We start from the raw sequence: 23,955 nt of genomic DNA on the forward strand, positions 1-23,955 counted from the left end.
AAATGGCCACTGAAGTTGTAATGTCAGGCTAATGTAAAATTAATTCAAATGGTGGAAAGTGGAGAAAAATTGTATATTAGGGCTCACAAATCAAATTATTCAAGTTACTATTTTTTACTTATGTGGTAAATAAGACGACAGGTTGTAATGAGTCTGTTAATGCTGAAATATTCTTAAATCTAATCATTTTTCTTGTGCTTTTATTTTGGGAAACTTCACATAGGGACAAAGAAGAAATAGATGAATAAGCTAAATCGCTGTATCTACATTTATATGAGACTGCTGTTACTAATAGGGGAGAACAGGCTACAGATAGAAAGATTTCCGCCTAGTCAGACATGTTTCACCTTTTATGGTTGTGTTAGAACTAACGCTGGCTACTCATGTTGGATAAAAGTTGGCCAAACAAATTTCCAAAGTTTCGACCAATTACTTAATGTGTACTCTCCCTTGACAGATGATGCTGGGGTAAAGAATTTCAACCCTCAATCCTTTTTTCCCATGGGAGAAAACTAGTGATGAGCGAGCGTGCTTGTGTGCTAACAAGGTGTCTTCGGCGTGCTCGAATAATATGTTGAAGTTCCCGCGGCTGCATGTCTCTTGGCTGTTCGACAGCAGCAACACATGCAGGGATTGCCTGTTTGTTAGACAATCCCTCCATGTGTTGTGGCTGATGAATAGCCGAGAGGCATGCAGCTGCAGGGACTTGAACACAGTAATAGAGCACGCCGAAGGTACTCTATTATCACACGAGCATGCTCAGCTAACACCATATCCGAGCATGATCGCTCATCACTAGCGATAACCCATCCCTAGAGGTCTCAAGCAGCGACTTACTCCCTCTCCCTATTTAGAACATGTGCAAGCTCAGCTGAACTGAGAGTACATTCCTTCTGGGGCAGGAAGTGCGACAGTCCCACCGATATCTGCATTGGCGCCTACATTCTATTCAAGAAACGAAGAAAATCGAGGACAGAGAATTTGTCTTCTCCATACTTACTCTCCCTGTTAACGTGATGGCTGTCAGATGTACAGTAATTTACTCACTGGTTATATGTTAGGAAATGATATACTTGTGTGTAATAGCTGTCACCTTTAGCTGTCCATATTTTGCGTATTTCCTCATTCCTCTAGCCTTCAGGCACGATTCAAGTGCTTCCTATTATCCACCAGAAATACTGGAAGGATTTTTACCTAGCCACACTTACTGTATTCCCCCCAACCTCTCCATATTCTCAGTTTGGGAAAGGCAGGTATTTCTTCGAATTCCTCGGTACTTCCAAGCGCTCCTATGTTTTCTACGAGAGAGTCGCTACCCGATATCGCAGGGTGTATTTAGTTGCACCGTAATCCAAGAGGTATTACCCTGCACTGATTTGTGGTGTAGCGCACAAGTTTCAAGTGCTGTGAGTGTATTATCCCAGCACAATGTTCAACACAAGGACTTGGAAACCAGATCTTGGGCTTGTGCTCTTGCCACTTTCTAATCACAGAGGGAATCCCCACAGTGGCATTAGTGTCAGGCACACCTAACCTCTCCACATGCCAAAGCTTAAAGCCCAGTTTGCACTTGATCGATTCCATTTGCACCCTTAGTTTTCTTTGAAGTCTTAGGGAGCAGATGGAGCCTTCATTGAGGCAATTAGAGCACCACAGGAAGCACAAACCACCAGCTGCTCACAGGGTTGTATGTGCCCAGAATTAGCAAAGCACTTTTTAAGGTAGCACCTCTGTCAGCAGCCTGCGTGCACACACTGAGATCAGGCGCTGTCTGCAGGCTAAGAAAGCTCCTTATTGCTTACCTGACCGTTTCCTTGTTTATTGTGAGGTTATCGATTGAAACGAAGCTGGCCACATTCCTCATATTTGAGACGTAGATTACATTTCCACTTATGTTCGTATTTTAAAAATAGGACAGAATCAATAGAAGAGAAGCATTGCAATAAATAGATTAAAAGCACAGCGCACATCAAGATATTTGCAGTTATGCTTGGCAAGAATACACATTTACCTTTTGCATTATTTTTTTCAAGGCTTTTTTATTTCTGTAGATGCTTACCTGATATAATACAGACAGACAGACAGATAGATAGATAGATAGATAGATAATAGATAGATAGATAGATAAATAGATAGATAATAGATAGAAAGATAGATAGAGAAATAGATAATTGATAGATAGATACATAGATAATAGATAGATGATAGATAATAGATAGATTATAGATAGATAGATAGATAATAGATAGATGATAGATATATAGATAGATAGATAATAGATAGATGATAGATAGATAGATGATAGGTAATAGATAGATAGATAGATAGATAGATAGATAATAGATACAAAGATGATTGATGACAGATAGATAGATAGATAGATAGATAGATAGATAGATAGATAGATAGATAGATAGATATGTCTTTCTCACAATTGTAAGCTGACTACTGACACTAAGCTGTGTGCTACTATGGAAAGTGCTGTCTGGCCACTTCCTAACACTGAAGTGGCCTGATCTCGCTGCGGTAAGTCATCCACACCCCTTTAACCTTTCCCTCTGCTCTTCAGTGGTGGCTGTAATGTTCACTCACCCGTCACTCAAGTGCAGTGTGGACAGATGTAGAGTTTGTGGATCGCTTACCGCAGACATCGGCCTTTACCTAAACCATCACAGTTGTTTGCTTCCACAGTCCTAATACGTGAACTGATCATGAATAGATACTGAAAAAGAGGAGTGACTGATGTCTGTAAGGTTGTGATACGGGAATAAAGGATATTCTGGCACTATGAAAATAATGTGAATTAAATAAAAATGCCTTATTTTTTGCAGTGTGATGTCCAGGTGAATATTATTTTATTTTTTCATTTTGGACAACGATCATTTCTGAAACAAACATTCCTTATTTCCCAACAGAACTAGAATTGCATTTGAAGTGAAGTTGCAGAAAACCAGCAGATCCACAGATTTCCGGGTGCCTCAGTCAATCTGTACCATGTTCAATGTCATGGTGGATGCAAAAGCACAGTCAACAAAACTCTGCAGTATGGAAATGGGCCAAGAGGTAACAATAGAACCGTGAAATGTGATTTTCTTCCTATAACTTCAAGAGAACCTGTCATCGCGATTTTAAAGTGAAGGCATGGCCATGATGGCACTTTTATACAGATTCAATAGATGCCTTTATGGAAGAAATCCTTATGGTGGTTGTTCTTTAATCTGTATTTTAAATTTGGGTGTAATAATTTTTGTGTTTAGAGGTGGAACTGTGGTTAGGGTCTTCGGCACTGCCTTGGCCCCCCCGCCGATCTCTGGTGTCTGTATCTGCTGCCTTCTTAAAACTTTGCACCGACACCGGCCTCGCCGTGGGCAGTGCTCACACAGGTTCATCTCCCGGCGGTCTTCAGTAGACTGGCGCCGGTTGCGTCCAACACCCTGTACTCTCGTTGACCGTCTCACTCTGAGGGAGGGTGCTCCATCATTCTCCACACAACAGGTCTCAGGGGAAAAAAAGATTGGGCTTTTGGGTTTGAATCCTGCATTGATCAGAGATTTGGACACGATGACCCCGGAGGTCCCTTCCAACTCTAACATTCTATAATTCCATGACCGATCTTGTCATTAATGGAGATATCCTCCAGTGGCTTACTTCCTCTCCCGATTGAGAACACATGCGGGAGAGAAGCGCATATGTCTATGGGGGTTTTCGAAGGAATAGCTGTCGACTGAACGAGATTTGGTGGTCTTCATCACTAGGGCCAAACAGGTATAAAATCATTATTTGCAGAAAAGTGTCCTTAATCAACCGATGGCTTTGACGTGAGAGCCTCGGTCAATTCGTAGCACTGAAAAACTGTAGATTCCTATCCTATATCTGGTTTCATTGACATGCAATTACGAAACAATACATTTCATCGTTATCCACGCCATTTGTTGTTTGGTTGTACGCGTCACATTTAACATCTGTCCTTTACGTCCCCGAGACTCCTACAGACAATACGTTTTCTAGATTACTGTGCAGTCTGCCATTTAGTTGGCTCCTGGACATGTCATACCTATGACTTTTGAAGAAAGAATTATGTCTGTACACTGATGCTATCGTACAGTAAATCAGTAATGTTTACGGTTGTGTGATCCAGTTGTATAGAAATTCTACACTTTTTGAAAGACTGTAATTATGTTCCATGCAAACAATACAGCATTCTCAACTTTCTAATTCCTTCCTCCAGTCTAGGGAAAGATTGTATTGTAACAGGTGCCACTGGGATTTTTCAGAGGTAAAGGAGTTAAAATTAAAGGTATCATTAAAAGAAGTATATTCCATTTCTAACTAAACAATCAAACATTGTGCTTTATTTGCCACAGAATCCCACTTGTCTCACTTGAGATGAATAGACGCTCTTGAGGTATTATGTGGCAGGAAGAGGTATTGATCATTTTTTCCAAGGAAGGTGATATAAGAGAACAGAAAAGCTTAGAAATAAACTTCAAGATCACTATTTTATTACATATATTAACCCCATAGAAATAAAAAAATATATATAAATTACGATTTGAAAAAATACAATTTTGGATGATCCAGATCTTCTCACTGACAGTGGTCCCAAACCTATCTTACATTTCTGGTGTTACGACTTGAAAAAGGTCTATGATAAATGGCTCATAATGGACCATTACAAGAATGCATTCAAAGCACAACCTATAAAGTGGAAACATAACTAAAAATCAAGTGACTGGGTTAATATTTTCATTTATATGCCTAGAGGAGTACAGCCATCAAACCCAATCCTTAGTAGCTGAAGGCACCTAAAGGACCCATAAAAAGTTACCTGTATTTATATGGCACATGGTGATTTTTCAGTGAGGAACAGGAACATTCATGTTAATTCTCAGTGCTCTTCTGTCGGTCATGGTTGTCTTAGATTCGGTCCAAAAAAACTGCTTCAGTTTCAGTGAAGAGAGGGAACTGTACCTTTCCACACCTTACGCCACCAACTCTAATTCCACCATAGCTCCTTGATCTTCTGAACATTCAAGAATTGACTTATTATTCTGGCAGTGAAGCCAATTTGAGGCCTTTTATTGGCTTTCTAAGATGATGTGTTGGCCTACAACTCCAAGTGACTGTGATGGGGCCAGACACAGGCCTCAGATTGGCTTCAGCGCCAGAATAGAATGGAGTGAAAGAAGTACAGGGACCTGCAGTAGATGCAGCAGTCACTGTGTAAGAACTGGAAGAAAGATAAATATAAAGTCTTTTTTATTTTAACCCACTTACATACATCAATAGATTCCAGAAAATGATTAATTTTCTGGGACATTCTTAGTCAATTTAATTAATTATGAATTGATTTGCTCATCTCTACAAGCTACCTAATTACCATAATGCTATAAAATAACATAATAAGTATAACCGACCTTACCATTTCCTGCTGCTCCTTGGCTTGGCCCATGATTCCATGGTCTACCTTTGATCTCTGCGCTTCATGCACCAGCAATGACATGTTGACATGTGACATGTGATGTCATATTCTACAGACAGTCGCTCTGCATCTGGCTGCAGAAAGTGTCTGCGTTTTGCATTGCAGACACCTTCTTAATTCTTCTGACTTTTGGACCCAGTGGCAACCTCCCTCCGGCTCTAATTGACACACCTGGACCTGGGTGTTTATAGATTCTCAGTCTGCTTCAGAGAGTCGCCAGTGGTATTCACATTTTCCCTTGTGAAGGCTTGGAGCTCTAGCAGTCAGCTTACTTTCTTTCTGGTGCTCTTGGAGGACGTTTGGTGTTATCTCTCTGGAGTCTGCTTAAGCTAAGTTTCTCCCTGCTTGTTTGACTCCCTTCTTGTCTTTAGTGAACAGTGGAGACTGACCAGTGCTCATCCCCCTTCCCTATTAAGGGCCTAGCTCTAGGGATATACAGGGCTTAGGTTCCTGCTTGGCGATTGGTGTGGAACCAATATAGGGATGGTAGGGGAGACAGAGTGCTATCAGGTCTGTCTAGGGTCTCCACTCCCCCTTTATCTAGCATATGGGCTTCTTTTCCCTCTTTCCCTCGTGATGCACTTAGTCTTCCCACGCTGTGCGTGACATATGACCACTCTCTGGAACGAAAAAAATTAGACTGATGGAGGGGGCTCTATAAACATCAGCAGGGGGTAAACATCAGCAGGGGTTAAGGTATTACTACTTCAAGGATTTCATTGAATTCTGAGCTTTCTAAAACCTTTTAGGTGACTGGAAAACCCCTTTACTTATTCCAATTGTGGGCATTTAAGAAAATAAAAGAAGGCTGGTTTTAAAGGTTTTGTCTGGCCATTCAATTTTTTTTGTTTAAATATCTTTAAGTGACAAAAAAAGCATTACTCACATTCATCCAGCACCTGTTCTGAGGCTACCATGTCCCCACTGGTCTCTTCTTCCTGGTCCCACCTCAACGCACAGGAAATGACCTCTCAACCAATCAGTAGCCACAGTTGTGACCTGCCTCATCTAGTGACCAACTGAACACCATTTCTTGCTTCTCAAGAGGAACCAGAAAGAAGAGACCAGCTGGGAACTCAGGAGACATTGGAACGGAAGCAGAGGATATCATTGGAGGTGAATATTGATTTTTGTTGGTGGGGGTTACGCAAAAATTAACCTTTTTAAAACAAAAATTTCTTGTCTAACAACCTCTTTGAGGGAACAATAGACATCAAAGAGTATTTCTATCCAATGACCTTAGTAGAACTTGACATGGCTCTAATGCGTCATAACCTAGAACGTCCACCTGTTAAATTACCTTACAGCCAGTGTTTCCAGTACGTCTCGGTAAGATACATGGAATATACACACTGCCGAAAAGTGTCACTCAAATTAACAGGGAATCAGGCTAACGAATGTGTTGTGTGAAGCTGTTCTGAGGTAATGTAGCATAAGCGCTATGGAAAGTGACAGTTGCTGTGGTATGGTATTTTTAAAGAAAAGCTGAGTTGATAGACACATGAAACACATGGAAATTATCAGTGCATAAGTTACTGTCTCACACTAAACTATGGTATGAAGCAACTTTGAAAGTTGCTGGTTTTTAAATTAGTCTGACGTTCTGATCCATTACTATTTGTCGAAAGTAAGGCTCGAAGGGCGCAATGGGAAGTAAAGCTAATGATGAGAGTAATACTCTTTATGATTATTTATAAAGAACCAATCATGTCCACAAACGCTATTAACCTGCAGATATTGGATCAATCTGCAGGTAAATAACATTACAATGCTGCCTGGCCACCACACAGAAAGTGCAGCTACCAGGAGAAAATGAACTTTTCTTTCCTCCCTGGAGCCGCCTGCTTAGTCAGTACACAGCAGCAGCCTGGCACTTTGATTGACAGCTTTATCTGCAGCACATCTGAACAGAGTGAGCTGTCAATCAAAGTGCTGGGGCTCGCAATGTTGTGAGCAATGACTGCAGGAGCTCTGGGCATGAGTGAAAAGTAATTTTTTTCCCAGTAGCAGCGATTTTAGTATGGCGGCCGGGCAGTGATTGACAGTCTTCTCTGTATCAGAAAATTGATATTGCATAAGTTAACAGCACACCAAGAATAGGCACAAAAAGAAAGAGTTTTTGCACCCTTTTTTATTTTCTACTCTCCTATGCAAAAAAAGTTATTACACCGCAAAGTGAAGTACAGCAACGTTTTGGGTAGTGTACTCTTTGTCAAGCTATGTGTAGAGTAATGTGTGGAATGTCATTCTTGGACAAAAAAATGCAAAAATCCCTTTGTGATAGTATAAGAAGGGATGGAATCACTGGGCTGACACAGATCCAGAGAGAGTGTGGAACTTACTGTTGCCCATAGTCTTCCCTGCATGAATGTGCATGCAAAGATACTTGTCAATCACTAGTAGGACCATCCACTGGACTCAAATGCATACAGACACCAGGTAATTCAGTGAAAAAAAATGCAAAATATACTGAATCTCTTACAACAAAACTACATATTATTTAGTTGTGCTTCTCCTTCTCTTAACCATGTTGTCCACAGATTAGGCTGTATGTACAAAGTGACCGCCACCAAAACTGTGCAGCAGGCACAATAAGCTCACCAAACTCATACCCGTCCATCAGATGCCAGATGGAGAAGTGTAATCCATCACTGCACAAAACACTTTTCCTCCAGAGTCCACTGGTGGCAGCTTTACACCACTCCATCAAATTCTCATCATTGTGCTCGGTGATGTAAGACTGTATGTAGCTGCTCGGACATGAAGCTCCTGGTTGGAGGTGCAATGATTGTGCTGATGTTATGTCCAGAGGAGGTCTGGACTCTGCAGTTATGGTGTCAGCAAAGCATTGGTGACTTTTCTGACCTCTGCTCCTCAGCACTCGTTGACCCCACTCTGTAACGTTACAGGGTCTCCACTTCATGACTGAGTTGCTGCAGTTCCTTCCACATTTCTCAATAATATCACTCACAGGGCGAGATTCAGGAGGAAGAAATGTCATGAATGGGCTCGTCCATTACAGGACCGCACTGATATCTGCAAGCACTTTACCACCTGCTGTTCTGTCACGTTAGTAAAGGCAGATGGTACGGTGGGGGGGGACAGATGTTAAACACTGGGGTTAAAGGACCGGATATTATACACCATGGGTTAGGGGCCGGAGGTTATACATCGGGGGCGAAGGACCGGCTGTTATACACCATGGGTGAGGGGCCGGAGGTTATATGCCAGGAGCAATGGGGCTGAATAAAACGGCAGAACTCAATTATTAAGACACGCGTCACTAATACTTGTGTCCATATAGTCTATATACAAGAACATACATTTTTTTAGAAATGAGCACTCATAGTTCCACCTATGCATCAATATTGTAAAAATTCCATCACAACGTGCTTGGAACTTATGTCTACCTGGTGAAGTTTTTCTACTTGTCCTCAGTGCTTGATCACTTACCATAAATTATAATCTGATTTGAATGTCTAATTAAACCCATATTTTAAGTCTCTCCCACTTATCAGATTCTTAAACATTTGCCATATTCGTTTCTATTACAATCCCTAAGATAACATACTGATGAAATAACTTCCATCAATGCAACTGAGCTGATGAAAACAGATTGTTCGATATTAACCACAAGACGGAAAACTTGTTCTGCACTATTTGGAATAGGATTTGCATCTCATTACATATGAGCGCCGCAAAGTTTTTTAGTCTTCTCAGTAAAGAAAAACTTGTAGCACTGTTGGAAAGAGAGTAAAAATTGTTAAGACTTATGGTCCCATTTTGAAGAGTGAAAAGATTTTAGGTGAAAAGATAAGTAATCTGATTGGCTGTCATAAGCCGCTCTCGGAATGTTTATTTGCACAGTGTATGAGTTCATTATTTGGAAGTCTCATTGTAAGCCATAAAGGGACATCGATAGAAGGTCACCTTCCACCCTAAGGGCAGACCCTTTGACAAAAGTGTAGAGATGAGCAAAAAATGTTACAGGACCGTGATCTAGCGGCCACACCAATAGTCCAAGGATGCCGGATTAGAGACCTGCAAACCACCTCCAACCTGCCGGCAAGCCCAGAGGCTCTTCAGATTAATGGTCCCTTTGGTGTGAATTCATGTGTACAATGATGATGTTGCACTAGGTCAACTAATCTGAAGAAACAATGGGGGATGATGACAAGTAGGAGGTAGTTTGCAGGTCTCTGGCCCGAGGCTACAGTCTACCGAAGTGGTTGATGAACCAGGGTCCTGCTAATCTTTTTCCATAAATCTACAAAAGAGCCACAGTTTCACAATATTTGTTAAAAAAGGGGGCATTCCCGTTGTATATAATGATTTCTAGGAACCCCCACGATTTCTGGGCAAAGCGAGGTGTGGCGCTAGTTTATCTTACTGTTCCCATCACTGTTTTCTTCTGCACCATCCACTTAAAGGAACCTGAGCCCATTATTTTTTTTCCTTATAAACCTTGCCCATCACCTTTAAAATTATACCTTCAGAGGTTCTTCTGCATACCTCAGAAAAAGTCCTTTATTCATGTCCCGCGCTGCATGCAAACTGAGCGGTCCGGCCTAACAAGTGAATCCACATTGTGATCAGCTCCACCCCAATCCCGTCAAGCGCTCTTTCTTCTATTTGTATGGAAGTAGATGATGCCTTCTACGTCATCCACATGGTGCTCGAAATCTTGTGCCTGCGCAGTGGAATCATCAACCTGAACAACCGCTCCTCACTCTGCCCTATTGAACAACCAGTGAGCTGGTGACGAACAAGTAGAGGTTAGATCTTCGCTGAACACTCACTTTAAAGGATTGGAATACCCCTTTATGGGGGTTATCTCATGTAGCCCCTGCTCACATTTCCTCTAAAAGAATAGATAACTCACCGCTTCCCCTCTCTGACCACAACATTCTCTCCTTTACACTCACAAATCCTCGCTCACCCCAGCACCCTCCTACCTACCATTCAGTCAGAAATCTACAAGCCATTAACCCTCATACACTTTCAGACTCCCTACACTCATCATTGTCCCCAATCTCTTCTTTGTCCTGTCCTGATCTGGCTGTACATCACTTCAATGACACTCTTAGAAGCACCCTTGACCAAGTAGCTCCCCTCACCCTCAGAACCTCCAAACACAGAGTGAAACAGCCCTGGCTCACATCGCAAACCCGATTTCTCCAGCGATGCTCTAGGTGTGCTGAACGCTTATGGAGGAAAACACGCACACCAGAAGACTTCATACACTTCAAATTTATGTTAAGGACATATAACTCTGCCCTTCACCTCGCCAAACAGACCTACTTCACCACCCTGATCTCCTCATTATCCAACAACCCCAAGAAACTTTTTGACACCTTTCACTCCCTCCTCAGGCCAAAAGCACAAGCCCCTATCACAGACATTTGCGCTGATGATCTAGCCTCCCACTTTATAGAGAAAATAGACAATATCCGTCAGGAAATCCGCTCCCAATCACCAAGTTCAGTGACTCCCATCCCTCCCTGCATTTCCCCTGGCTCACTCTCCACATTCGATCCCATCACAGAAGAAGAAGAAGTCTCCAGGCTCCTCTCCTCTCCTCGTCCGACTACATGCACAACCGACCCCATTCCCTCACATCTCCTCCAGTCTCTCTCCAGTCGTCACAACTCACCTAACTACAATCTTTAATCTCTCCCTCTCCTCTGGCATTTTCCACTCCTCCTTCAAACACTCTATCATTACTCCATTACTAAAGAAACCCACCCTCGACCCATCCTGCACAAACAACTACAGACCAGTCTCCAATCTCCCCTTCATCTCTAAACTCTTGGAGCGCCTGATATACTCCCGCCTTACCCGTTACCTCTCCACTCACTCCCTCCTAGACCCTTCACAGTCCGGTTTCCGCCCCCTACATTCGACAGAAACTGCACTCATCAAAGTGACCAATGACCTTCTGACAGCAAAACGTAATGGTGACCACTCTCTGCTCATTCTTCTCGACCTTTCTGTATCTTTCGACACTGTTGACCATCCTCTCCTACTCTCTAGGCTCCAGTCACTAGGCATTAAGGACACTGCTCTTTCCTGGTTCTCCTATCTTTCCGACCGCTCCTTCAGTGTTCTGTTTTCTGGCTCCACTTCATCTCCTCTTCCTCTCACTGTTGGGGTACCTCAGGGCTCAGTCCTTGGCCCCCTTCTCTTCTCTCTCTACACGGCCCCAATTGGACAGACCATCAGCAGATTTGGCTTTCAGTACCATCTTTATGCTGATGACACACAACTGTACACATCATCCCCTGACCTTACCTCCGCTGTACTACAGAACGCCACTGACTGTCTGTCTGCAGTCTCCAACATCATGTCTGCTCTCTATCTGAAACTCAACCTCTCCAAAACTGAACTTCTTCTGCTCCCACCATCTACTAACCTCCCTAAATCTGACATTTCCCTCTCTGTGGGTGGCACCATAATAACACCCCGACAGCAGGAGCGCTGTCTGGGTGTTATGTTTGACTCCGATCTCTCCTTCACCTCCCATATACAATCTCTTGCCCGCTCGTGCCGCTTACACCTAAAGAACATCTCTAGAATCTGCCCTTTTCTCACCATGGAAACAACAAAAACTCTCACTGTCGCCCTGATCCACTCCCGCCTGGACTACTGTAATGCTCTATTAATTGGCCTCACTCGACTCTCCCCTCTCCAGTCTATCCTTAATGCAGCAGCCAGGGTTGTCCATCTGGCTAATCGTTACTCAGACGCGTCCGCTCTTCGCCAGTCGTTACACTGGCTGCCATTTCATTACAGGGTACAATTCAAAGTACTTATTCTCACCCACAAAGCTCTCCACAGTGCGGCACCCCCTTACATCTCCTCCCTCATTTCTGTCTATCGGCCTAACCGACCGCTGCGCTCTGCAAATGACTTTCGACTAACCTCTGCCCTAATCCGTACCTCCCACTCCCGACTCCAAGACTTCTCCCATGCTGCGCCAATTCTCTGGAATGCTCTACCCCAAGATATTAGGACCAATTTGCATAGTTTTAGGTGCTCGCTCAAAACACATTTGTTCAGAGCGGCCTATCGCATTCAGTAATCCAAGTCATGTTATGTTTGTGTGTGTGTGTAGCCCATTCACTATCTCCATCTAACCCCCACCCCCTGAAGATGGCTGGACCATCATTGTAAATACATCATTGTAAATACAAACCTGTGCTTTGTATCTCCCCCACCTCATTGTTGATTGTAAGCTCCCACGAGCAGGGTCGTCTTATTTCGCTTTAATTATTGTTTTGTTAACGTTGTTACTTATGACTCTTGTGTTTGAAACTGTTCAACTGTAAAGCGCTGCGGAATATGTTGGCGCTATATAAATAAAGATTATTATTATTATTATTATTAAAGAATATGGATGTTGTACAGAGGGGAGTTCCCAGCTTAATAGCATTACCTATGAGCCAGAATAGAGAGATAAGCTGAAATAATCCTCAGAATGTAACAATACATGATGGACAAAAGATGACCCAACATAATGAGCCATATAGGAAATATTCTTGGAATAGCTTTAATGAAAAACTGCTTTTTTAATTATGTGGTTTTCGCTATTAAATTCTATGATGAAAAACCACGACAGCTCAACATCTGCTAAAAAAAATACAAGATATGTCCAAAAAAATGAGCATATATTAAGGATTATTCCCAAAATGTCAAGTTATCTCTCATCCATGGAATAGGGAATATCATGCTGATTGCTAGGGGGTCCAAATGCCGGGAATCCAGAGAGCTAGAGAATCTAGACCCCAAGATCAGGTCTCTGCAAGCCCCACTCTGAGTAGATTGGAGGTGCTCATGCTGACCGCCACTGCGTTCCTTGTCCATGGGACTGCTGAGTACAGGGCTCGAATATTTCCATCAGTTCCAAAGCCCCCTTTTCGGGATCACTTAGGGTCCCAGCAGTTGGATCCCCAGCAATCAGCAAACTTTTCCCTATAAGGTTGGGCAATAACTTGATTTTTTTGTAACTATTATTGCAGGTATTAATTTACTTTAATTAATTTACTGCAGCTAAAAAACAATAAGAAAATGGGACTGTAGACTGTGAAAGCAATGGAATACAATGGAGGGGCCGGGATTTAGCTAAGTCACTGGATATTTATAATTATGAGCGTGAGACCAAATGATTCAGTGACTCTTGTACCTGCTCAGTACATCTTGTGAGCTCCAATTAAAGGATCACTTAACAAGCTGACTTATATAATGAATGAGTCGGTTTAGTTATGCCCTAACACATCAGTCATTCATCAACCATTGAGAAGTGTATCAACGGCTCTTCCGGCAAAGCTGGAACTGGACCACATAGAAATACATTAGGCACAAACATTAATTTGCATCTATTTATCTATTATATATATTAGCTATCATCTATCTATATGATATATAATTATTGTTACTGATTGTTACTCCTAAATTGAGTTTTGCCCAAGAAACCTCCTAGACAGATAAATCCTCTATTTTGATTTTAAAATCATCTTTTCCGAACGTGCCAAGTAAACTAATATTCAAAAAATTAAAATGTCTAGTTTAAATGTTATTTTTATTGATTCTATGTCTATGAAACCTGGTCTTTTAGTATCTGGGGTATTGTGCACAAAGATTATTATAATTAAACATTTTTATTTTTGTGCAGAAGGGATTACGGTCTTTTTTCCATGTTAGCAGTTAAACAATTATTGTTATTATTATGTAACATTTTGATACCTATTATTATTGTACATTTTACATATATTGATTCCAATTTAAAGTCATTTATTTTCATTTCAATTTTCTTTCATATATACCTTTTTTTACGACATTTTTATATTTCTTAGAGATTTCCATTTGATACCAATATATCCACTATATATTATATTTTCATACTGGTTGTAGCTTCCAACTATTAATTATAAATATATTGTTTATTTCACACCGATAACAAATCTATATATTTTTTTTAAGAATATTCTTTTTTTTTTTCTTACATTTTATTTTTTTTGCCACCCTGTTTAGCACGCGACAATAGCTACATATAGATCTCAATTTTTTTTTTTTTGGGCTAATAATGTAAAGGTCCATAATTACATTAATTAAATAAATAAGCAGACATCAAGAAATGTTTTCATTTTCTGTATTGTAGTTGTAGCCAATTTATTCTGCCTTTGAAGCCACAAATAATAGATGTCTGTTGCGGTATTTTTTTTTTTTTCACATAAATTCCCGGAGAAAGGATTTAATTGAAAATCATCTACATGATATGCCTGTCAATACATTTCACGCTGTATTATTTTGCACATGTCTAGTCATTATCATTTTGCTAAAACCCATAATTTATCAACTGCATGTTAACAAGCGAGCACTCCGCTAACCCCGGCTGCACTTCACATGGTAGCGAGATGCAGATCATCGGAAGGAAGCCGCCTGTAGCTCCAGACTGTCCTTTATAGCATGCACCGCCGGTCTCATCTTCACCGGTTTTGCACTTCCCCATCTCGGGAAACATCATTTTCTCCGTAGTTCATATGGCTTCCAAACAGCCAGTAAGAAACACACTGCAATACCACCTGTTGTTTATTTCATTATAATTATGTCAAATCTGAATTTCCTAATTATTGTGTTTTTCTTGAATATATTATTGACATTTTTTTTACACCACGGTTAGCCATGACAGGTTGCTTGCAAAAGCTAAAATAAAAATAAACTTTTCATATGTACCCAGCACAGAAAGTGAGAATCATGCATCACTAGTTAATTAATGGATTGTGTTGGTCACCTGTTTACACTTCATATAGAATTTTTATTTTTTTTTTATTTTTTTTTCAAAGTATCTGCCCCCTCCTCTCCATCCCTAGGAAATGCGTACAGATCTTATTGAAGAGCTGCAGAATATATATTGGCGTGATTCTGTCTATATCTGCATCTCATCCCCGTTAAAAAATGTAAAAATGTAACAATTAAGAAAAAAATGGTCAGGAAGCATCCGAAGAGATGAACGAATTGATCCGTAAGAAAGTTAGTTTATTATTAATTTCCCCAAAATTTCACATTCGGTTTACTGAAATCTATCAGGATGGTGACCACTGGGATGCCATTTTGCTAGGTTATTTTTAAGTCTAGGAAGGGGTCAAAATAAAGAAAAATACATCTTTATATTCACCTTTCCTCAACTCTTGTTACATTGTAACCGTCGCTCCCTGTACCTTTGTGCCAAAGGACAATCTTAGGCTTATGAATAGTTTCAAGCGGTCAAATGGTGAGATGACACAGGTCATTATGTGCGTCTCTCCCCTACACAACCACCTGAGGTAAATATGAGAATTGTGTTTGGCCTCAGATTGTCCTCAGCACCAGAATAGAGAGCTCAGACGACTGGGAAGCTGTAATGGCATGGTGTAACATACCTGTCCCGAGTCCAGGCTTTGCTCCCTTCACCTCGGTCCGCTGCCCACTGCTGTACTAAATGACAAGCTTTCCCAGCATCTACTATATACTCGTCTAATTCTGTCTGTCTGTTTGTAACAGAAATCCTGCGTCACTGATTGGTCGCACCAGCGTCACTAACTGGTCGCGCCCGGCTGGCCGCGTCCAATCAGCGACAGGCGCAGTCTGGCCGCGAATTGGCACGGAATTCGAACGACGCATGCCACCGCTCTCCCGACGGTTGCCGCAGGTCATCTCCTGCAACACGGAGGTCAGCGGCGACGTAGCCGGGAGATGACCGGCGCTAGCCGGTCATCTCCTGGCTGCAGAAGTATCCCAACCGGCGCTAGTGATCTCGCTCAGTGTGACACGCGGCAGCGACCAGGCCCCCACTGTGAGATCACCGATCGTGGTGGATCGTGCTGGACCATCTTTTGAATGTCGGTCTCCTGCTGGCCAGTATGCATCGGTGTGTTTGACAGGGACAACAACGAACGACCTCAATACTACAGGTCTGAGAGACAGGGTCCCAATGACTGTCGTATTATTCTGTATCATTGCTGCGTCGCTGGTGATATCTGACTGTTTGACATCTCACCAGTGACCACATAGCGATGCACCAGCGATCCCTAAATCCCGCGTCACTGATTGGTCGCGCCCGGCTGGCATATTCTAGAATACCCGATGTGTTAGAATCGGGCCACCATCTAGTGTGAAATAATCTCCCTTGGCCTCTTGAGGCCCATTAGGATACACATCTGTGTTTTCATACTTCCAATGAGGACTCTAGGTCTGTGTCCTCCACCTCCTGTACACATTGTGCTTAACCTGCTTCCATTGCCACATACTTCACGTCATCTGACCTGCTGCTTCCAAGAATCCTGTGTGTGCCATGTCCTGACTTCTCACATGCCATTGTGCCAGTTACACTGATTCTCGGAGTTCTTGTACCCACTTCGACCTGGGGCTTAGCGGGTCCATTTCACAAGGTGAGCTCACACGGAGGAGGCAGCATAAAAGGTACTGTATAAGACAGATGACAAAAAGTGAGCATAGAATTCATTTTTAACCTTTTCTTCGAAATACTACAAATTTTGATCGGAATAAATTTATTAAGACCGAATTGAATCTACAAGCTGAAGATGAATGAATTGGACTGAATTTAACTAATAATTAAAGCTTTTTTAATTTTTTATTGCATTTCCCTCATTGGCCCAAGTTTCCTTGAGCATGGAAAATCCCTTCAATTTTAATATTCTAAACCACAGTACCAGACACAGGCTACATGAATAAGGATGTAACTATTCCTGGTATTAAGAGCATCTAATGGAAACCATTGGGATTTTTGGATTTACTCAATGATCACATGACTTGATTTATTAATCACTCCCACTTTAGGCAGGAGCCTTATTTGGGCTATCCATGAAATCAAAGTACGTATTCTGCGGTATATAAGACGCACCAGATTATAAGACGCACCCAAAATTTTGAGGCGAAAAATAGGAAAAAAAATTTTTTAATAAAATGATGGTGCTTCTTACAATCCAGGCATCTTATTGCTTACCGGGGATGGTGGCTGCTGTGAAGTGGGGTCCCAGGATTGCTGCTGGCAGAGGCAGGAGTGGGGTGATGCTGTGGACCTCAGACTGGGAGAAAGGGGTGTTCGGATGTGCGACGCTGTGGGCGTTTGGGGGTGCGGGAGCTCCACTGACATTTTGTGAAAGCCCGGAGCCCCCGCACTTCCATGGTTTACTATGCGGTGGACTCCAGGAAAATGGCTCCTGGGGGTGGCGCATGCGCAGATGGAGATCTTGGTGCTGAGATCTCATCTCCCGAGATCTTAGTGCCAAGATCTCATCTCCCGAGATCTGTGCCGAGATCTCCATCTATGCATGCGCTGCCCCCGGCAGCCATTTTCCCAGAGTCCACCGCATATTAAACCATGGAAGTGCGGGGGCTTTGGGCTTTCTCAAAATGTCGGCGGAGCCCCTGCACCACCAAACACCCGTAGCATCACACATCTGAACACCCCCTTATCCCAGTCTGTGGGCTGCAGCAATGTTCCACTCTTGCCTCCTCCAGCAGCGACTCTGGGACCATGCTCCACGCGGCCAGTAAGGTATATTCGCATTATAAGATGCACCCCCATTTTCCCCCCAAATTTTGGGGAAAATAAGTGTGTCTTATAATCTGAAAAATATGGTAGTTGCCCAAAGTCAATACATTTGTGAAGTGAGTGTGTAAGATCATCCAATAAAGAGCATTTTAGCACGTTAATGAGCGAAACAACAATTAGCCATATACAAGTTGCTCAGCGCTCGTTTATTGGCCCATTCACACACACCAACGAAAGTATGTGGGACAGAAGAGTTGTTAATATGATCAATTTGAGGCCATACATCATCATGTTGTTGGCATCACATCCATATTTTACTTGGGGCGATGTGCAGCCTACAACAATTATTATGCCGATATAAGTAATCTGATCACTATGTTTACACTGGCCAATAATCAGGAATGACCTCTTATGGGCACTTGCTTGCCGATGATCAACTTTTTTACATGGACTTAATGAGACTATTAGAAAGAGCCAAGGGCAACAGACACATAATCACCTATCCACATGATAGGTTATATGATGTTCTTTATATTCTGGAAAAGACCCTTTAAGGTCTACAATCTCTAGAATTGGTGATCCAACTTCGATCACTATTTACAAGCTGCAGAAAGGTTATCCAGGAAATATCCTTTCCCAAAAGCACTCAAGAGGTTTGAGGTTGGTGCTCTGTTCTTACAAGCCAAATCTTCCACATCAAACTGTCACAACCATGCTCATGAGGAACAGAAAAGGGCCTTCTCTAAATTGTTCATACAAAACTGGAAGAAAAATATCTTGTGCTGAAGCATTAAGAGTTCTCTTCACTGGAATGAAGGGTCTAGGACAACCCTTGAAAAAGAAGCCCATAGCATTATACCCCCTCCAGTAAACTCTACTGTTGGCACAGGTTACGTTCTCCTGGGATTCACCAAACCCAGATTCATCTATTAGTCTAGCAGAGGGGATGTGATCCATCACTGAACAGGTTTCCTCCAGAATCCAGTGGCAGCGGCTTTACATTACATTCGACGCTTGATGTTGTAAGACAGCTGCTCGGCCAAGAAGATCCTGGTGGGGAGCGCAGAGTTTGTGCTGATGTTAATACCCCTACACTTTTGTCCATATAATATAAGTATTAAATGTATTAGGGATGCAATTACTGGGACTCCTTACGATGATGAGAAAAGGGTGCCATTTCCTCTGTTTGAATGGAGTGGTAGTGTGCATGAATTATCATTCTTTGATCTTCTATGCATCTATGGGAACACTAGTGTGTGCATGCGGGACCACTGTTACCAAAGACAGTCATTTATGCTCCATTCTTGTGGTTCACATGCGCCCCATATTTTCATGATTGGTAGAAGTCCCAGTCATCAAATCCTCACAGATTAAACATTGATCACCTTTTATCTTCTTACTGAAGTAACTTCAAGGAACATCAACAAGATTTATTACATCATTTATTTGCAGGTTTGCCAACCGTCCAGAAATTCCAGGACTGTCCTTAAAAGTTGGGCACTTTTTTGCCCTGTCTACCAAAAAAGGTTTAGGCGTCAGTAATTTTGTTTAAGCTGAAGAAACTTATACAGATTATTTTTACTGTAACTATCATTTTACAGATTACAGTGAATGCAGGTGAAGTCTTCCCATCAGAATTATGGGCTGTAGACATGGATCAGTCATAATGATTTATTAAGTTTTCCCAATGTGTCTGTCCGTGATTTTTTGATAAGCCATCCAGGAAAAAAAAAAAAGTCAAATTGGTAACCCTAGTTGGATGATTCTAATGGATGCTGTTTTTATTATTTTTACTGTGGTATTGTATTAAAAAGTGGAAATATATATCCTTAAAAAAACTTATTTGGTTTTTCTAAGATTTTTCTTTGGTTTTCCACTGTTATGTATAGGCTCCTAGTTTTCCATTGACAGGAATGCATGTAGGTTGGCTCAGTGGTTAGGACTGCAGCCTTGCAGCACTGTGGTCTAAGGTTCAAATCCCACCAAGGAAACCATCTGCAAGGAGTTTGTCTGTTCTCTCCATGTTTCCGTGGGTTTTCTCCATGTTCTCCGATTTTCTTCCATACTCCAAAGACATACTGATAGGGAATCTAGATTGTGAGCCCCAATGGGACAGTGATTACGATGACTCTAAAGAGCTTTGAAATTAATGGCGCTATACAAGTGAGTAAAACATATAATATAACGTCACATCACCTGTCACTTTATAGAGGATGTTACTGGCAATGATTTGGTGATGCCGCCATATCATATCACATCACTATATGGACACAAAGCCTAATGACCGACCCCACTCGAATATGGGAGACCAAAGATAATTAACTAAGTATATTAAAAAAAAAATCTGTCTCTTTCGATCTAAGTATAGTATGGACCATTTTCTTGGGGTGTCAATTTACAGATCTGCATCAAGGTCCTGGCGCCTTGTTCTAACAGACAAGCCTATAATTTTTTCATTGGAAATTTTTTATATTTTTGCATTTACTTAACTAACTGTAACGTGCGTTGACATTGTTACTACAGTCCATGTTATGTAAATATTAGAAATTAATTATGATCATAATTTATTATTATAGTGCCATTTATTCCATGGCGCTTTACATGCGAGATGCAACAAAATTAATGCAATTCATCTCTAGTTTGCATCTCTTGAAATGTGAATTTTTTTCCGCTTCTAGACTTAGGTCACAGCTTCAATATATCATATATAAAAAAAAAGTATGCTCCCAACATGTTTCTTTTATTGCTCATATCACTGTTTCATCGCATGCCCTTTTTATTTCCGTTCTGTTTGCTTTTCGTGCTCCATTTTGTTTTACCTCCATTGATTTTTGTTTTATGTCTCCCACACCTTCCTCATTATTTCTGTTCCCATTCGTCTGAAAGTTTACTAAACAGTGGGTAAGTGTGTCTAACATTTTCAACTGTAATGTCACCCCTCGCTCCCCAATGTATAATTAGCATTTATTTCAGTTATTTTTCCTTCCTTCTGTCAACATCCTCATTGTTTTGACTTAATTAGCATTTTAAACAGACATTAATGCAAACAAGCGAAAATGAATCTTTCCGAGATATATTTTAATTACTCGTGTCCTTTAAAAAAAAAAAATTTGGATCATTTTTGGGAAACGGTTCTAATAAATCAAAAGCAGGAAAAAAAAAACCTAACTCTTCAGAATCTCATTATTCCCCATGTTGTTTATTTTTATTACTATTATTAATTTATTCTATGTTACATGTTGTACGGTGTCTACAAAAAGGATAGTCAGGTTCATTAACAGCTTATTTTCACAGCTGATACTCTTAAAATTAAAAAAAGTAACATAGGAATTTTGAGGCCCCCAAAAGCCTGATAATTCCTGGGTCATTGTGTATTCAGCGTTTTAATATTTTGCCTTTTTTTTCTGTCTCCGTTTTTTTAGCACCAGTACCATTCAAAAATTGATGAGCTAATTGAAGAAACAGTTAAAGAAATGATTACACTATTAGTTGCAAAGGTAAATTCCAACTCAGGAGTCACGACCCATATAAAACACTTATGGTTTGGGCCTTTTTTTAGTTCCTTTTTTAAATAAATATAAATGTCAGTTTTATGCTTTATGCTTTTTTATATATTGTGTGTGTGTATATATCTACTATATAATTGTCTAATTCTGTCTGTCTGTCTTTCTGTCTGTAATGGAAATCCTGCCTTGCTGATTGGTCATGGCAGTTAGGCCGCGACCAATCAGCGACAGTTGCTTAGTCGTCGCGGCAACACGGCTGCATTGCTTATTGTACAGGCACATTACAGCCGTTAAAAGCATCACTGTTGCGTCGCTCATTACACAGGCACAGTCCTGTACGTATTCTGGAGTACAATACATTAGGTAATAGCAGAACAGTGACTGCAGCTCTGGGTGTAACTGGAGTACAATACATTAGGTAACAGCAGAAAAGTGACTGCAGCTCTGGGTGTAACTGGAGTACAATACATTAGGTAAGATCTGAACAGTGACTGCAGCTCTGGGAGTAACTGGAGTACAATATATTAGATAACAGCAGAACAGTGACAGCAGCTCTGGGTGTAACTGGAGTACAATACATTAGGTAACAGCAGAACAGTGACTGCAGATCTGGGTGTAACTTGCGTACAATACATTAGGTAAGTGCAGAACGGTGACTGCAGCTCTGGACAACAATACATTAGGTAAAAGCAGAACAGTGACTGCAGCTCTGGGAGTAACTGGAGTACAATACATTAGATAACAGCAGAACAGTGACAGCAGCTCTGGGTGTAAGTGGAGTACAATACATTAGGTAACAGCAGAAAAGTGACTGCAAATCTGGGTGTAACTGGAGTACACTACATTAGGTAATAGCAGAACAGTGAATGCAGCTCTGGGTGTAACAGGAGGACATTAGGTAAGAGCAGAACGGTGACTGCAGCTCTGGGTGTAACTTGCGTACAATACATTAGGTAAGTGCAGAACGGTGACTGCAGCTCTGGACTACAATACAATAGGTAAAAGCAGAACAGTGACTGCAGCTCTGGGAGTAACTGGAGTACAATACATTAGATAACAGCAGAACAGGGACAGCAGCTCTGGGTGAAACTGGAGTACAATACATTAGGTAACAGCAGAACAGTGACTGCAGCTCTGGCTGTAACTGGAGTACAATACATTAGGTAACAGCAGAACAGTGACAGCAGCTCCGGGTGTAACATGAGTATAATACACTAGATGGTGGTCCGATTCTATTGCATCAGGTAGTTTAGAGTCTCTGTTAAAATAAAAAATAGTTACATACTCACCTTCTGACGGCCCCCGGACTCTGTCCCGCCTCTCACCATGCTCCCGGCATCTTCCGGTCCCAGTAATGATTAGCGAGAAGGGCCGGAGATGACGTCACTCTTGCGAGAGCGCAACGTCATCAACAGTGTTTCGCACAAAGCATTACTGGGACCGGAAGATGCCGGGAGCATGATGAGAGGAGGGACAGAGTCCGGGGGCCGTCGGAAGGTGAGTATATCACTATTTTTTATTTTAACAGAGACTCTAGAATACTCGATGCGATAGAATCGGGCCACCATCTAGTATATATATATATATATATATATATATACACACAGTGGGGAAAGTATTTGTTACACCGCCGATTTTGAAAGTTTTCCCCACCTACAAAGAATGGAAGAATGCAGAGGTCTGTAATTATTATCGAAGGTACACTTCAACTGTGAGAGACAGAATCTTAAAAAATGATTTTTAAATAAAATTACTTTTCATTTTATAGCATGAAATAAGTATTTGATGCAATAGAAAAACAGAACTTAATATTTAGTAAAGAAACTTTTTGTTTGCAATTACAGAGGTCAGACATTTTCTGTGGTTCTTGATGAAGGTTGCACATACTGCAGCAGGGATTTGGGCCCCTCTTCCATACAGATCTTCTCCAGATCTTTCAGGTTTTGGGGCTGTCGTTAGGCAACATTGAGTTTCAGCTGCTTCCAAAGATTTTCTATTGGGTTCAGGTCTGGAGACTGGCTAGGCCACTCCAGGACCTTGAAATGCTTCTTTCAGAAACCATTCCTTAGTTGCTCTGGCTGTGCGTTTCGGGTCATTGTCACTCTGGAAGACCCAGCCACGACCCATCTTCAATGCTCTTACTGAGGGAAGGAGGTCATTGGCCAAAACCTCGCATTACATTACCCCATTCATCCTCCCTTCAATAAGGTGCAGACATTTTGTCCTGTTTGCAGAAAAGCAGCCCCAAAGTATAATGTTTCCCCCACCATGCTTCACGGTTGGGATGGTGTTCTTGGTTTTGTACTCATCCTTCTTCGTCCAAACACGGCGACTGGAGATGATACCAAATAGTTCTATTTTGGTCTCATCTGACCACATCACCTTCTCCCATGCCTCCTTTGGATCATCCAGAT

At 41.5% G+C, this 23,955-nt stretch overlaps 1 protein-coding gene across 17 annotated transcripts in view; it reads left to right on the top strand.

Moving 5' to 3' along the window:
• Window positions 1–23,955, top strand: part of CADPS (calcium dependent secretion activator) — a 482,209-nt gene that overhangs the window by 385,577 nt on the left and 72,677 nt on the right. For all 17 annotated transcript variants that reach the window (XM_073569792.1, XM_073569796.1, XM_073569794.1 and 14 more), the window contains 2 exons: window positions 2,916–3,063; window positions 21,458–21,532. In XM_073569792.1, coding sequence (XP_073425893.1) covers window positions 2,916–3,063; window positions 21,458–21,532 — 223 coding nt within the window. The remainder of the gene's footprint in view (window positions 1–2,915; window positions 3,064–21,457; window positions 21,533–23,955) is intronic.

The sequence above is a fragment of the Dendrobates tinctorius genome, unplaced genomic scaffold (assembly GCF_039654945.1).
Source record: "Dendrobates tinctorius isolate UK_male_01 unplaced genomic scaffold, ASM3965494v1 ptg000027l, whole genome shotgun sequence".
Taxonomy (NCBI): domain Eukaryota; kingdom Metazoa; phylum Chordata; class Amphibia; order Anura; family Dendrobatidae; genus Dendrobates; species Dendrobates tinctorius.